This window comes from Oncorhynchus mykiss, chromosome 1 (assembly GCF_057628025.1).
Source record: "Oncorhynchus mykiss isolate SJ-2025 chromosome 1, ASM5762802v1, whole genome shotgun sequence".
NCBI classification, from domain to species: domain Eukaryota; kingdom Metazoa; phylum Chordata; class Actinopteri; order Salmoniformes; family Salmonidae; genus Oncorhynchus; species Oncorhynchus mykiss.
Window position 1 is genome coordinate 83,366,244 of NC_143022.1, and position 13,105 is coordinate 83,379,348.

General features: G+C 42.0%; 1 protein-coding gene across 1 annotated transcript in view; it reads right to left on the minus strand.

Moving 5' to 3' along the window:
- LOC110530258 (heterogeneous nuclear ribonucleoprotein L-like) overlaps positions 1-13,105 on the minus strand; it is a 70,608-nt gene that overhangs the window by 18,499 nt on the left and 39,004 nt on the right. Inside the window, exons 2-6 of the mRNA XM_036986453.2 lie at positions 7,166-7,284; positions 5,863-6,100; positions 2,997-3,082; positions 2,643-2,739; positions 2,440-2,512 (exon numbers count right to left, since the gene is read on the minus strand). Coding sequence (XP_036842348.1) covers positions 2,440-2,512; positions 2,643-2,739; positions 2,997-3,082; positions 5,863-6,100; positions 7,166-7,284 — 613 coding nt within the window. The remainder of the gene's footprint in view (positions 1-2,439; positions 2,513-2,642; positions 2,740-2,996; positions 3,083-5,862; positions 6,101-7,165; positions 7,285-13,105) is intronic.

Below are 13,105 nucleotides of genomic sequence, written 5' to 3' on the forward strand. Positions count from 1 at the left end.
TCAGTCCAAGTTAAGCACTGTTTTATTAGCTCACTTAAATGGGCTGATATACAATCCAACACCCAGTATAATAAAGGTGTGAGGGTGCTTCAAAGTGAATCAAATATCAGTTCCTCTCAGGTAAGCATGTTACTTAAGCAGTCTGTCCCGAGGTAAGAGCTGTCCACAGAGGACACTGGAGGAATAAATTAGAATGCTGTGAGAACGCCACAGCAGGAGGCTAACACACTCTCACTGGGGTTTCAAATGAGTTAGCGTCTTGCCTGAGTTTTCTAATTTAGCCACGCAGTAAAGGGAGATGTTCATCGTAAAGTAAACCTCCTAAGCAGGTTACTAATGTCCCCTGGTTAGTCTGAATATATAGATGCACTTTAAGAGACAAGGGGCTATGCCATGCACAGAGCTGGGACTTTCAGATGGAGATAGAGAAGTTGGACCTCTGATAGAGGGACTCCAGGTCTCACAGAGCTGGGACTTTCAGATGGAGATAGAGAAGTTGGACCTCTGATAGAGGGACTCCAGGTCTCACAGAGCTGGGACTTTCAGATGGAGATAGAGAAGTTGGACCTCTGATAGAGGGACTCCAGGTCTCACAGAGCTGGGACTTTCAGATGGAGATAGAGAAGTTGGACCTCTGATAGAGGGACTCCAGGTCTCACAGAGCTGGGACTTTCAGATGGAGATAGAGAAGTTGGACCTCTAATAGAGGGACTCCAGGTCTCACAGAGCTGGGACTTTCAGATGGAGATAGAGAAGTTGGACCTCTGATACAGGACTCCAGGTCTCACAGAGCTGGGACTTTTAGATGGAGATAGAGAAGTTGGACCTCTGATAGAGGGACTCCAGGTCTCACAGAGCTGGGACTTTCAGATGGAGATAGAGAAGTTGGACCTCTGGACCTCTGATAGAGGGACTCCAGGTCTCACAGAGCTGGGACTTTCAGATGGAGATAGAGAAGTTGGACCTCTGACAGAGGGACTCCAGGTCTCACAGAGATGGGACTTTACTAGGGAGTTGAGACAATCATAAAAGGAACTGTGACTCTCTTCATCCACACAATGTGCTTCCATTAACAGTGCATGCAATAATTATTATCTAAACATTTGTTTTCTAAACTTTTCTCTCTGCTAAAATAGGCATTGCAACACATTGACATTGTCAGTAATACTAGAATATAAAGTAGATCTTATAGAAGAAGATAGTGTCAATTTGGTATTTAAGTAGATTACAGAGCATAGGTGTGTATCTTATTTAACAGAATACAGGCTTTCTCTACAGATTTGAAGACAGAGAGAAATGCACTCTCTGTCTCTAATGTTCCCATGTCCAGACTAGGGATTGTATCGACTAATACATAAATATTTCTACTACTGGTCATTTGGTGAGGGGATAGAAAGGGATTTAGACAGTCAGAGCACTGACTGAATAAGATCAGGATGCAAGCAAGAGAAGAAAATAGGTCCAGTCTAAAAGCAGTCAGTCCTCCAGCCATGAGGTGGCACTGGCGGGTTCTCCTGGGCGTGTTGATGTTGAGGTTGCATGAGGTCAGGGTGAATGAGTAGTCTCTCTCCCTCTCTCTTGAGGTTTGGGTGAAGATGGATGCATGTTGTTGTGCAGGGTCAGCCTGTCGTCCATCCCTCTTTCTCTCTCTCTCTCTCTCTTTATTTCCATGGGTGGCAGGTGCAGGCTTGTGAGAGACGGATGTGAGAGTGTGTTGCTTGGAGAAGGACGTGCAGTGGGTCGATCTTGTGTTGGCTTGGTTGACTGCAGGTCTGTGGTCCATACTGGTCCTTAAACACCTTCCAATAGGTGCGCTACAGTGACAATGATGACTTCACATAGACAGGGCCATATCTCTGCTCTTTTTTCAAACAGCATCTGTGCTACTGTAACATTCCTCATACAATGATAAAACCACTGTGCCCACATCAGCCTCTGACTCAGTATCTCTCTGTCTCACATTTAGCAACGTTAGCGAGGATATAGAGAAGTATCGCCAAGTATCTGTTTCATTTTAGCTGATGCAGACTAAATTCAAGACAAACAGTCTTTCTCTCTCTCTCTCTCTCCTATCTCTCTCTGTCGCTCTCTCTCCTCTCTCTGTCGCTCTCTCTCCTCTCTCTGTCGCTCTCTCTCTCCAACAGCTAAGATCTGACTTATCTACAGCCTGCAGGAATGAAAAGAGAGAAAGAGCCACACTTATTTGATATCCTTACTGCTTCTTTCCTGCTGTTCTGTTTGCAGCCTGGACAAATTTGAGTTACTGTGCCAGAGGGAGGAAAACCTGACTCTGCCCTGCAGGCTGAAAACCTGACTCTGCCCTGCAGGCTGCCCATGGACTCTCTGACAGCCCGATATGGCAGGTTTTTAGTCCTAACACAGCAGCTTCTACACAATGAGAGTGCTCCATAGCCTACAGAACAAGAAGCAGATTGTTACCTCTTCGGACCAGGTAAGGTTTTGTGTAGTCCCAGCTCTCGTTGTCATTTCTGATCACGTTCAAGCGAGTTGGCTAAAGGGGGGAAACAACAGATATGTTGTTGCATGCTGAGGCTGATCATCAGGAAGTGCTCAGCTGTTTTAAACAAAATCTATTTGCTAAGCATTATATATGTGATTGCGTGTGGTGAATATAGACTTACCCTTGCATATTCGATTTTTAAGGTGCAGCAGCCGGCATAGATGTCGGCTCCATTGAGAGCAGCCTTAGCTTTCTGAGCACACTCGACGGACTCAAATGTGAGGAGGGCAAGTTAAGGACAACAGCAAAACAACCAACGAACCTCAAGCCTCAATTCACAATTATAAGTCCCCAGATAGAAGTTATAAAACCTCTAAACCCATCAACAAAAACAAGTCTATGCTTGTTGAATAATTTGACTTGGGGATACCTTTGTTATTGGCTCACCCTCCACCCCTAACAATGATACCCTAACAGACAGACAGACAGACAGACCCGACAATCAGCCTGCCAGACAGGCAGACAGAAAGGATATTCCACCATGGCCTGGATGCCGTTGCGTTTGAAGATGACGATGCGCATCACACTGCCGATGGGGTTGCAGACGGTGTAGAGAACGTCCTTGGAGACAACAGAGGGAGACAGAGAATGTTTTAGTCAGCTCTCACCAAGGCTGCAGACGGAAGATAAAAGTTCCAATCAAATCAAATCAAATCAAATGTTATTTGTCACATGTGCTGAATACAACAGGTGTAGACCTTACCGAGAAATGCTTACTTTACAAGCCCTTAACCAACAGTTAAAAAAATATTTCTTGCAGTTCAAGAAATAGAGTTAAGAAAATATTTCCTAAATAAACTAAAGTAAAAAAAATCTAAAAGTAACACAAGAAAATTACATAACAACAATGAGACTATATTCAGGTACCAGTACCAGTGTTCCTTGCCTTGAAGCAAACATAAAAGGCATTTATGTCAGAGCCGGTGTAGTATAATTCAATCTTAGTCCTGTATTCACGCTTTGCCTGTTTGATGGTTTGTCTGAGGGCATAGCGGCATTTCTTATAAGCGTCCGGGTTAGAGTCCCGCTCTTTGAAAGCGGCAGATCTAGCCTTTAGGTTGGTGCGGATGTTGCCTGTAGTCCATGGCTTCTGTTTGGGATATGTACGTACGGTCATTGTGGGGACGACGTCGTCGATGCACTTATTGATGAAGCGGGTGACTGAGGTGGTATACTCTTCAATGCCATTGGATGAATCCCGGAACATATTCCAGTCTGTGCTAACAAAATAGTGCTGTAGCGTAGCATCCGCATCCTCTGACCACTTCCATGTCTCTCTAATCAGACTCTGTTTGACTCAATAATAAGACAATTCAACCCTATCCATGACCAGCGTGCATACTTCCTGCTTAAGTTTTTGCTTGTAAGCAGGAATAGAATTATGGTCAGATTTGCCAAATGGAAGGCGAGAGAGAGCTTTGTATGCGTCTCTGTGTGTGGAGTAAAAGTGGTCTAGAGTTTTGTTTCTTCTGGTGGAATTAGGTAAAACTTATTTAAGTTTCCCTGCATTAAAGTCCCCGGCCACTAGACGCGCTGCTTCTGGATGAGCATTTTCTTGTTTGCGGTCTTAGTGCCAGCATCGGTTTGTGGTGGTAAATAGATGGCTACATAGATGAGAACTCTCTTGGTAGATAGTGTGGTCTACAGCTTATCATGAGGTATTCTACCTAAGGTGAGCAATACCTCGAGACTTCTTTAATATTAGACATTGCGCATCAGCAGTTATTGACAAATAGACACACACCCCGCCCATCATCTTACCAGAAATAGCTGCTCTGTTCTGCCAATGCACGGAGAAGCCAGCCAGCTCTATATTATCCATGTCGTCGTTTAGCCACATCTTGTGAAACATAAGATATTACAGTTTCAAATGTCCCGTTGGTAGGATAGTCTTAATCGTAGATCGTCTAGTTTGTTTTCCAATGATTGCACGTTGGCCAATAATACGGAGAGTAGTGGTGGTTTACCTACTCGTCTGCAAATTCTTACAAGACACCCCACCCTTTTTCTCCGTCTTTTCTTCACACGGATGACGGGGATTTGGGCCTTGTCTCAACAAAATAGTATATCCTTCGCGTCGGACTCATTAAAGAAAAAATCTCTGTCCAGTTCGAGGTGAGTAATCGCTGTTCTGATGTCCAGAAGCTCTTTTCGGTCACAAGAGACGGTAGCAGCAACTTTATGTACAAAATGGGTTACAAACAATGCGAAAAAACAAACAAAATAGCACTGTTGGTTAGGAGCCCGTAAAACGGCAGCCATCCCTTCCGGTGCCATTACACAATTATACAATAGTGAGAGCAATCTGGATGCAGGAACCTATATGTTATCCATTTTAAAGTTCCATTGGTCTTGATATAAGCCACTCTAGTATGGCATTGCATGTCTATCTATAAGAGTGAGTGTATATCTATGTGCATACAACTATCAGTCCTTTAGTGTGTGTTCATTCTTCCATAATGCTTGTATGTTCTAGCACAGTGACTGTGTCTCTAATCAGACTATGTTTGACTCAATAATAAGACAATTCAACCCTATCCATGACCAGCGTGCATATCTATTGTATTTCCTCTCTGCTCAGCTGGAATTAGAAACAGGGAAGCAGTGCTGGATGCTTTCTCAGTCTAGTTGTTCATCCATATCTGAGGAAGACTGATATACGTGAGCTTCCTGGTATTCTAATCATCAGACACATGCTATCTGAACACATCTACAGACGCCCCGCTGAGATCCCTCTCTATCTATCAGCACCTGAGAGGGAGGAAGAGAGAAAGAGAGCAGGGGGAGATGAGAGAGAGAGCAACGGGGAGGGGGATATGCAAACTCCGGGATAAATAAACCTTGAAACAGCCCCAGGATGCTTTAAAACACGACTTTCTAAATGTAGCCCGTCGGCTCACATTAGGAGCGAGAGGGAGACAGAGAGAGATAACATTGAGATATAGAGGAGTGAGAGAGCAAGAAAGAGTAAAAAAAATGATAATACACAATGCTTTAGATTCATATATTTTTTTAATTTGACTACTGTTAATATGGGCAATAATCAGGGACTCTCGTTAGCTGCTGTTACCATGGTGAGAGAATAGCATACATACAGTACCAGGGGCGTGGCACAGAGCGACTTAATAACTGCCACTGTGGTAATGGTTCTTTGTCGCTCAGTTGATAGAGTATGGTGCTTTTAATGCCTGGATAGTGGGTTTGATTCCTGGGACCACCCGTACGCAAAATGAACGAACACATTAAGTTGCTTTGGATAAAAGCGTTTGCTAAATGGCATATTATACATATATTTGATCATTGTAATGTATAATACAGTATGTCTTTTCAGCACTGATTACCGTGGTGATGGGGTAGAGGGGATTCTGGATAGACAGGAGCAGGACTTTGTTGCCACTGTTGGGGTTGTCTGAGTTGGTGGGGCGAGTGATCCTCTTGCTGGTGGAGTAGTTAAAGAAGGCCTGCTGGCCTGCGATGTAGACGGCCTCGCTACTCCCACACGCCACACACTTATCAGCACTCTCCACCATCTCAAACTCCACCAGCGCCTGCCGCTTAAAGGGCATCATCATCACATAGCTGCCATCAACACAGAACAACAAGGAAGTCCATTAGAATTCAATTGACTGAGTGGAAAATGTGTCCATTACTCTGAATGGACTGAGGCTCAAATTACACCCTATTCCCTGCTGTCTACCGTAATGCCATATAGAGAGCACTATTGGGAAGAGGGTCTCTTTGAGATTTCCCCAATGAGAACTCATGTCCTGAACTGACAGAATTTAAACTGCAAGTTTGGATTGTAAAACATTTCCTAGTCAAATTGTGAGGTTTTGGGCAACTGTCAAAAAAATCTAGCAGAAAGGAAACTGCTCTATCTACTTCTTGTTTAAATTACATTCAAAAAATTATCATAGATGCACTGGGCCTAAAGTGGCTCAACACAAAAGCACACAAAACAGAGGAGGGGAGAAACTGCTGCTGTGACAATACTGTGGGCAGTGCTGGTCTAATTGGACAGTTACCATAGTTTCTACAGTTACCATGGTACGGTAGATTGTCCCTATGTTGTGGGTTACCCATGCTGTCGTATGCTGTTTCCACAGCTCTCTTAGGGTTGATGGGATGTTAATGAATATTGCACCACCTAAGGAGCCTAAGTAACACTGAGATCTCTCTGTTACTCAAGGTCTCTGTGAGGTAGGGGAGAGTGGGGTAATCTGAGCAATTTTTTCCATTCAGCATCACTCCGTCAAGGGAAACATATTATTCTTTCTAACAAAGATATCTACATATATTTCAGGGTGTTGTTTATACCTGGAAATAATCAGAATTCATGTAACCGTTACAGTTTTGAGAACATATCTTGTCCAAAAAAAGTGGTCTCTTGGCACAACTTACCCCGGGTATAGGGTAAGTTAAGCCGCCTACACATCTTTGTACTGTATGACATATTACCACTTATTTTTTAAAACCATGTCTATCTCTTAAATATTTGGTAAAACGACTTTCTGTGCATATTTTCCTATGTTTAACAAAAGGATGGGATAAATGCCTTTTCGTTATTAGGTCTAACAGTGAGGAAAACAAGGGGTTAAGGGGTGGGGTGCATATACCACCCAACACATTTGGGTGGATTCTTACCATATGGGTCCAAACTTCTCCAGGGCCTCCACCAGGTCAGCCTCCACCACAGCCTCACACAGCCCCCTGACATGGACGACTGGGGACTGGGCAATCCTGTGGGAGTCCTCCCCACTGTCCTGCAACACACACAAACAACATTGGTTAGAGACTAGAACACACAATACCTGGAATAGCGGCAGAGGTTATGTTGATCATAAATCAACTGTATTAAATCATATAACAACTGAAGTGCAATGTCCTGTATAATACCTATCTAAAATAGGAGTCATTTTGAAAAGAGTGTCTGTAGGGAGGAGGTTTCAGGTTGAATAATTTAACTGTAGCTAAAAATGGATGACCTCCAGTACAGGTTACCTTTCCCTAACTGGGACTGTACCCCTCTATGTGAGAGCGTTTAAGTACATCTATGAATGAGAGGATGGGTCGCTTCAATGATTCCCAACTGAAATGAGATTTTTTACATTATTTTTTACCCATTTTTCTCCCCAATTTCGTGGTATCCAATTGGTAGTTACAGTCTTGTCTCATCGCTGCAACTCCCGTACGGACTCGGGAGAGGCGAAGGTCGAGAGCCGTGCATCCTCCAAAACACGACCCTGCCAAGCCGCACTGCTTCTTGACACTATGCTCGCTTAACCCGGAAGCCTCCCGCACCAATGTGTCAGAGGAAACACCATACACCTGTGTCAGCGTGCACTGTGTCCAACCCGCCACAGGAGGTGTTAGTGCGCAATGGGACAAGGACATCCCTGCCGGCCAAACCCTCCCCTAACGACGCTGTGCCAATTGGGTGCCGCCCCATGGGTCTCCTGGTCGCGGCCAACTGCGACAGAGCCTGGACTCAAACCCAGAATCTCTAGTGGCACAGCTAGCCCTGTGATGCAGTGTCTTAGACCACTGCCCCACTCGGGAGGCCCTGACGTGAAGGGTTTGCACGTCAAGTCCCATTAGTGCCAAGGGTGCAAGAGGGACAGATTTTGCGGGGAGGTGGGCAGGAGATTTGGTTTAAAACTGATAAATGTTCTCTCAGCCTCATGGTAAAATGTGTAGAATAGCAGGAGATTTGGTTTAAAACTGATAAATGTTCTCTCAGCCTCATGGTAAAATGTGTAGAATAGCAGGAGATTTGGTTTAAAACTGATAAATGTTCTCTCAGCCTCATGGTAAAATGTGTAGAATAGCAGGAGATTTGGTTTAAAACTGATAAATGTTCTCTCAGCCTCATGGTAAAATGTGTAGAATAGCAGGAGATTTGGTTTAAAACTGATAAATGTTCTCTCAGCCTCATGGTAAAATGTGTAGAATAGCAGGAGATTTGGTTTAAAACTGATAAATGTTCTCTCAGCCTCATGGTAAAATGTGTAGAATAGCAGGAGATTTGGTTTAAAACTGATAAATGTTCTCTCAGCCTCATGGTAAAATGTGTAGAATAGCAGGAGATTTGGTTTAAAACTGCTAAATGTTCTCTCAGCCTCGTGGTAAAATGTGTAGAATAGCAGGAGATTTGGTTTAAAACTGATAAATGTTCTCTCAGCCTCATGGTAAAATGTGTAGAATAGCAGGAGATTTGGTTTAAAACTGCTAAATGTTCTCTCAGCCTCATGGTAAAATGTGTAGAATAGCAGGAGATTTGGTTTAAAACTGATAAATGTTATCTCAGCCTCATGGTAAAATGTGTAGAATAGCAGGAGATTTGGTTTAAAACTGATAAATGTTCTCTCAGCCTCATGGTAAAATGTGTAGAATAGCAGGAGATTTGGTTTAAAACTGATAAATGTTCTCTCAGCCTCATGGTAAAATGTGTAGAATAGCAGGAGATTTGGTTTAAAACTGATAAATGTTCTCTCAGCCTCATGGTAAAATGTGTAGAATAGCAGGAGATTTGGTTTAAAACTGCTAAATGTTCTCTCAGCCTTGTGGGAAAATGTGTAGAATAGCAGGAGATTTGGTTTAAAACTGATAAATGTTCTCTCAGCCTCATGGTAAAATGTGTAGAATAGCAGGAGATTTGGTTTAAAACTGCTAAATGTTCTCTCAGCCTTGTGGGAAAATGTGTAGAATAGCAGGAGATTTGGTTTAAAACTGATAAATGTTCTCTCAGCCTCATGGTAAAATGTGTAGAATAGCAGGAGATTTGGTTTAAAACTGATAAATGTTCTCTCAGCCTCATGGTAAAATGTGTAGAATAGCAGGAGATTTGGTTTAAAACTGATAAATGTTCTCTCAGCCTCATGGTAAAATGTGTAGAATAGCAGGAGATTTGGTTTAAAACTGATAAATGTTCTCTCAGCCTCATGGTAAAATGTGTAGAATAGCAGGAGATTTGGTTTAAAACTGATAAATGTTCTCTCAGCCTCATGGTAAAATGTGTAGAATAGCAGGAGATTTGGTTTAAAACTGATAAATGTTCTCTCAGCCTCATGGTAAAATGTGTAGAATAGCAGGAGATTTGGTTTAAAACTGATAAATGTTCTCTCAGCCTCATGGTAAAATGTGTAGAATAGCAGGAGATTTGGTTTAAAACTGATAAATGTTCTCTCAGCCTCATGGTAAAATGTGTAGAATAGCAGGAGATTTGGTTTAAAACTGCTAAATGTTCTCTCAGCCTCGTGGTAAAATGTGTAGAATAGCAGGAGATTTGGTTTAAAACTGATAAATGTTCTCTCAGCCTCATGGTAAAATGTGTAGAATAGCAGGAGATTTGGTTTAAAACTGATAAATGTTCTCTCAGCCTCATGGTAAAATGTGTAGAATAGCAGGAGATTTGGTTTAAAACTGATAAATGTTATCTCAGCCTCATGGTAAAATGTGTAGAATAGCAGGAGATTTGGTTTAAAACTGATAAATGTTCTCTCAGCCTCATGGTAAAATGTGTAGAATAGCAGGAGATTTGGTTTAAAACTGATAAATGTTCTCTCAGCCTCATGGTAAAATGTGTAGAATAGCAGGAGATTTGGTTTAAAACTGATAAATGTTCTCTCAGCCTCATGGTAAAATGTGTAGAATAGCAGGAGATTTGGTTTAAAACTGCTAAATGTTCTCTCAGCCTTGTGGGAAAATGTGTAGAATAGCAGGAGATTTGGTTTAAAACTGATAAATGTTCTCTCAGCCTCATGGTAAAATGTGTAGAATAGCAGGAGATTTGGTTTAAAACTGCTAAATGTTCTCTCAGCCTTGTGGGAAAATGTGTAGAATAGCAGGAGATTTGGTTTAAAACTGATAAATGTTCTCTCAGCCTCATGGTAAAATGTGTAGAATAGCAGGAGATTTGGTTTAAAACTGATAAATGTTCTCTCAGCCTCATGGTAAAATGTGTAGAATAGCAGGAGATTTGGTTTAAAACTGATAAATGTTCTCTCAGCCTCATGGTAAAATGTGTAGAATAGCAGGAGATTTGGTTTAAAACTGATAAATGTTCTCTCAGCCTCATGGTAAAATGTGTAGAATAGCAGGAGATTTGGTTTAAAACTGATAAATGTTCTCTCAGCCTCATGGTAAAATGTGTAGAATAGCAGGAGATTTGGTTTAAAACTGATAAATGTTCTCTCAGCCTCATGGTAAAATGTGTAGAATAGCAGGAGATTTGGTTTAAAACTGATAAATGTTCTCTCAGCCTCATGGTAAAATGTGTAGAATAGCAGGAGATTTGGTTTAAAACTGATAAATGTTCTCTCAGCCTCATGGTAAAATGTGTAGAATAGCAGGAGATTTGGTTTAAAACTGATAAATGTTCTCTCAGCCTCATGGTAAAATGTGTAGAATAGCAGGAGATTTGGTTTAAACTGATAAATGTTCTCTCAGCCTCGTGGCAAAATGTGTAGAATTGCAGGAAATTAGCTGGGCTTGAAACTGCAACATTTTATCTCAGTCTCATGACAAAATGTGTAGAAATGCAGAAAGTTAGCTGGGTGTGGTGGGGGCACCAAATGCATGGGCAAGATAAAATATTTAGACGAAAAACCATGGCGTGCTTGGAGAATGTCCGATGGGTCTCTATTTCAGGCTTTAGCAACAGAGCGATGTTTACACTAGCTCTGTGATCTAATAGGCGCAGGCTGTAACTGGGTGGGGCTTAGCTGGCTTTCTCTAGCAGTAGTGGGTGGGAATCCATCTCTCTGTGATAATAATATGAATATGGTTACATTCCCATTCAATATATGACATGCAGGAATAATGGCCAAGACCTATGCCCAATGGACAAGGTGCTTGTGGAGCATAGAGTCAGTGGTGGAAAAAGTACTCAATTGTCATACTTGAGTAAAAGTAAAAAGTAAATGTTAAACATCAAACTCATTATATTATGGAAAACAAAACTATGTTTATTTATAATTTTGTTTACGGATGGCCAGGAGCACACTCCAACACTCAGACATAACTTACAAATGCAGTATTTGTGTTTAGCTAGTCCGCCAGATCAGAGGCAGTAGGGATTTCATTGATGGTTGTGTGTTTTGAACTGTTCTGTCCTGCCTGAGCATTCCAAATGTGACTTTTTGGTGTCAGGGAAAATGTATGGAGTAAAAATTACATTATGTTCTTTAGGAATGTAGTGAAGTAAAAGTAAAAGTTGGCAAAAATATAAATAGTAAAGTACAGTACTTTTAAGTATTTTTACTGGAGTACTTTACACCACTAAGCATAGTGTTAAAGCTCACCCTTCTCTTTCAAACACCTCTCTCTGTCTGCTGCGGCAATACAACATCTCCATCCCTATAGTGCAACAAAAACATCCCACTCTGCCCTTCCAGATGTCCTATTCCACTCAGTCTATAAGGGAGAGCCAGGCAGAGAAAGAGGAAAATAGGCAGAGTGGGTGAGGTTGAAAGTCAAAAGACAGCACTAAGAGAGAATGCAAGAAAAGGGGTGAAAAGGAGCGATGCAGATTGAGTTAAAGGTCCAATGCAGATGTTTTTATCTTATTATCAAATCATTTTGGGGTAAAAATGAAGTACCTCATTGTGATTGATTTCAATTAAAATGATCAAAAAGAAACAAAAAATGCCTCTTAGCAAAGAGAAATTTCTCAAGCAAGAATTTAGCTAGCTAGGGCTGTCTGGGATTGGTCTGAGTTGAAGTTGGATGGGGAAAATGGAAATATAGCTGTTACTGGCAGAGAGGTTTGGAACTCTTTTTTATTGGTCTATTAACTCATTTAATTGTAACTAATTGCACAGTATTACTCCAACCTCACAGTGTGGAAATATACACTGAAAAAATATCTAAACACAACATGTAAAGTGTTGGTCCCATGTTTCATGAGCTGAAATAACGCACAAATAGCTTAATTCTCTCAAATGTTGTGCACACATTTGTTTACATCCCTGTTAGTGAACATTTCTCCTTTGCCAAGATGATCCATCCACCTGACAGGTGTGGCTTATCAAGAAGCTAATTAAACAGCATGATCATTACACAGGTGCTCCCTTTGCTGGGGACAATAAAAGGCCACTCAGTGGGGAAATTATCACCTTCGATGGCCAATGGCACGCTGGAGAAGTGTGCTCTTCACACACTTCTTGTGAACAGAGTACCCCACAGTGGCAGTGGGGTTATGGTATGGGCAGGCATAAGCTACAGACAACAAACACAATTGCATTTTATCAATGGCAATTTCAATGCCCAGGGATACCGTGACAAGAACGTTGTGCCATTCCTTCGCCGCCATCACGTCATGGTTTAGCATGATAATGCACAGCCCCATGTCGCAAGGATCTGTACACAATTGCTGGAAGCTGAAAATGTCCCAGATCTTCCATGGCCTGCATACTCACCAGACATGTCACCTATTGAGCATGTTTGAGATGCTCTGGATCGACGTGTACGACAGCGTGTTCCAGTTCCTTCCAATATCCAGCAACTTCGCACAGACATTAAAGAGGGGTGGGACCACAGACCACAATCAACAGCCTGACCAACTATATGCAAAGGAGATGTGTC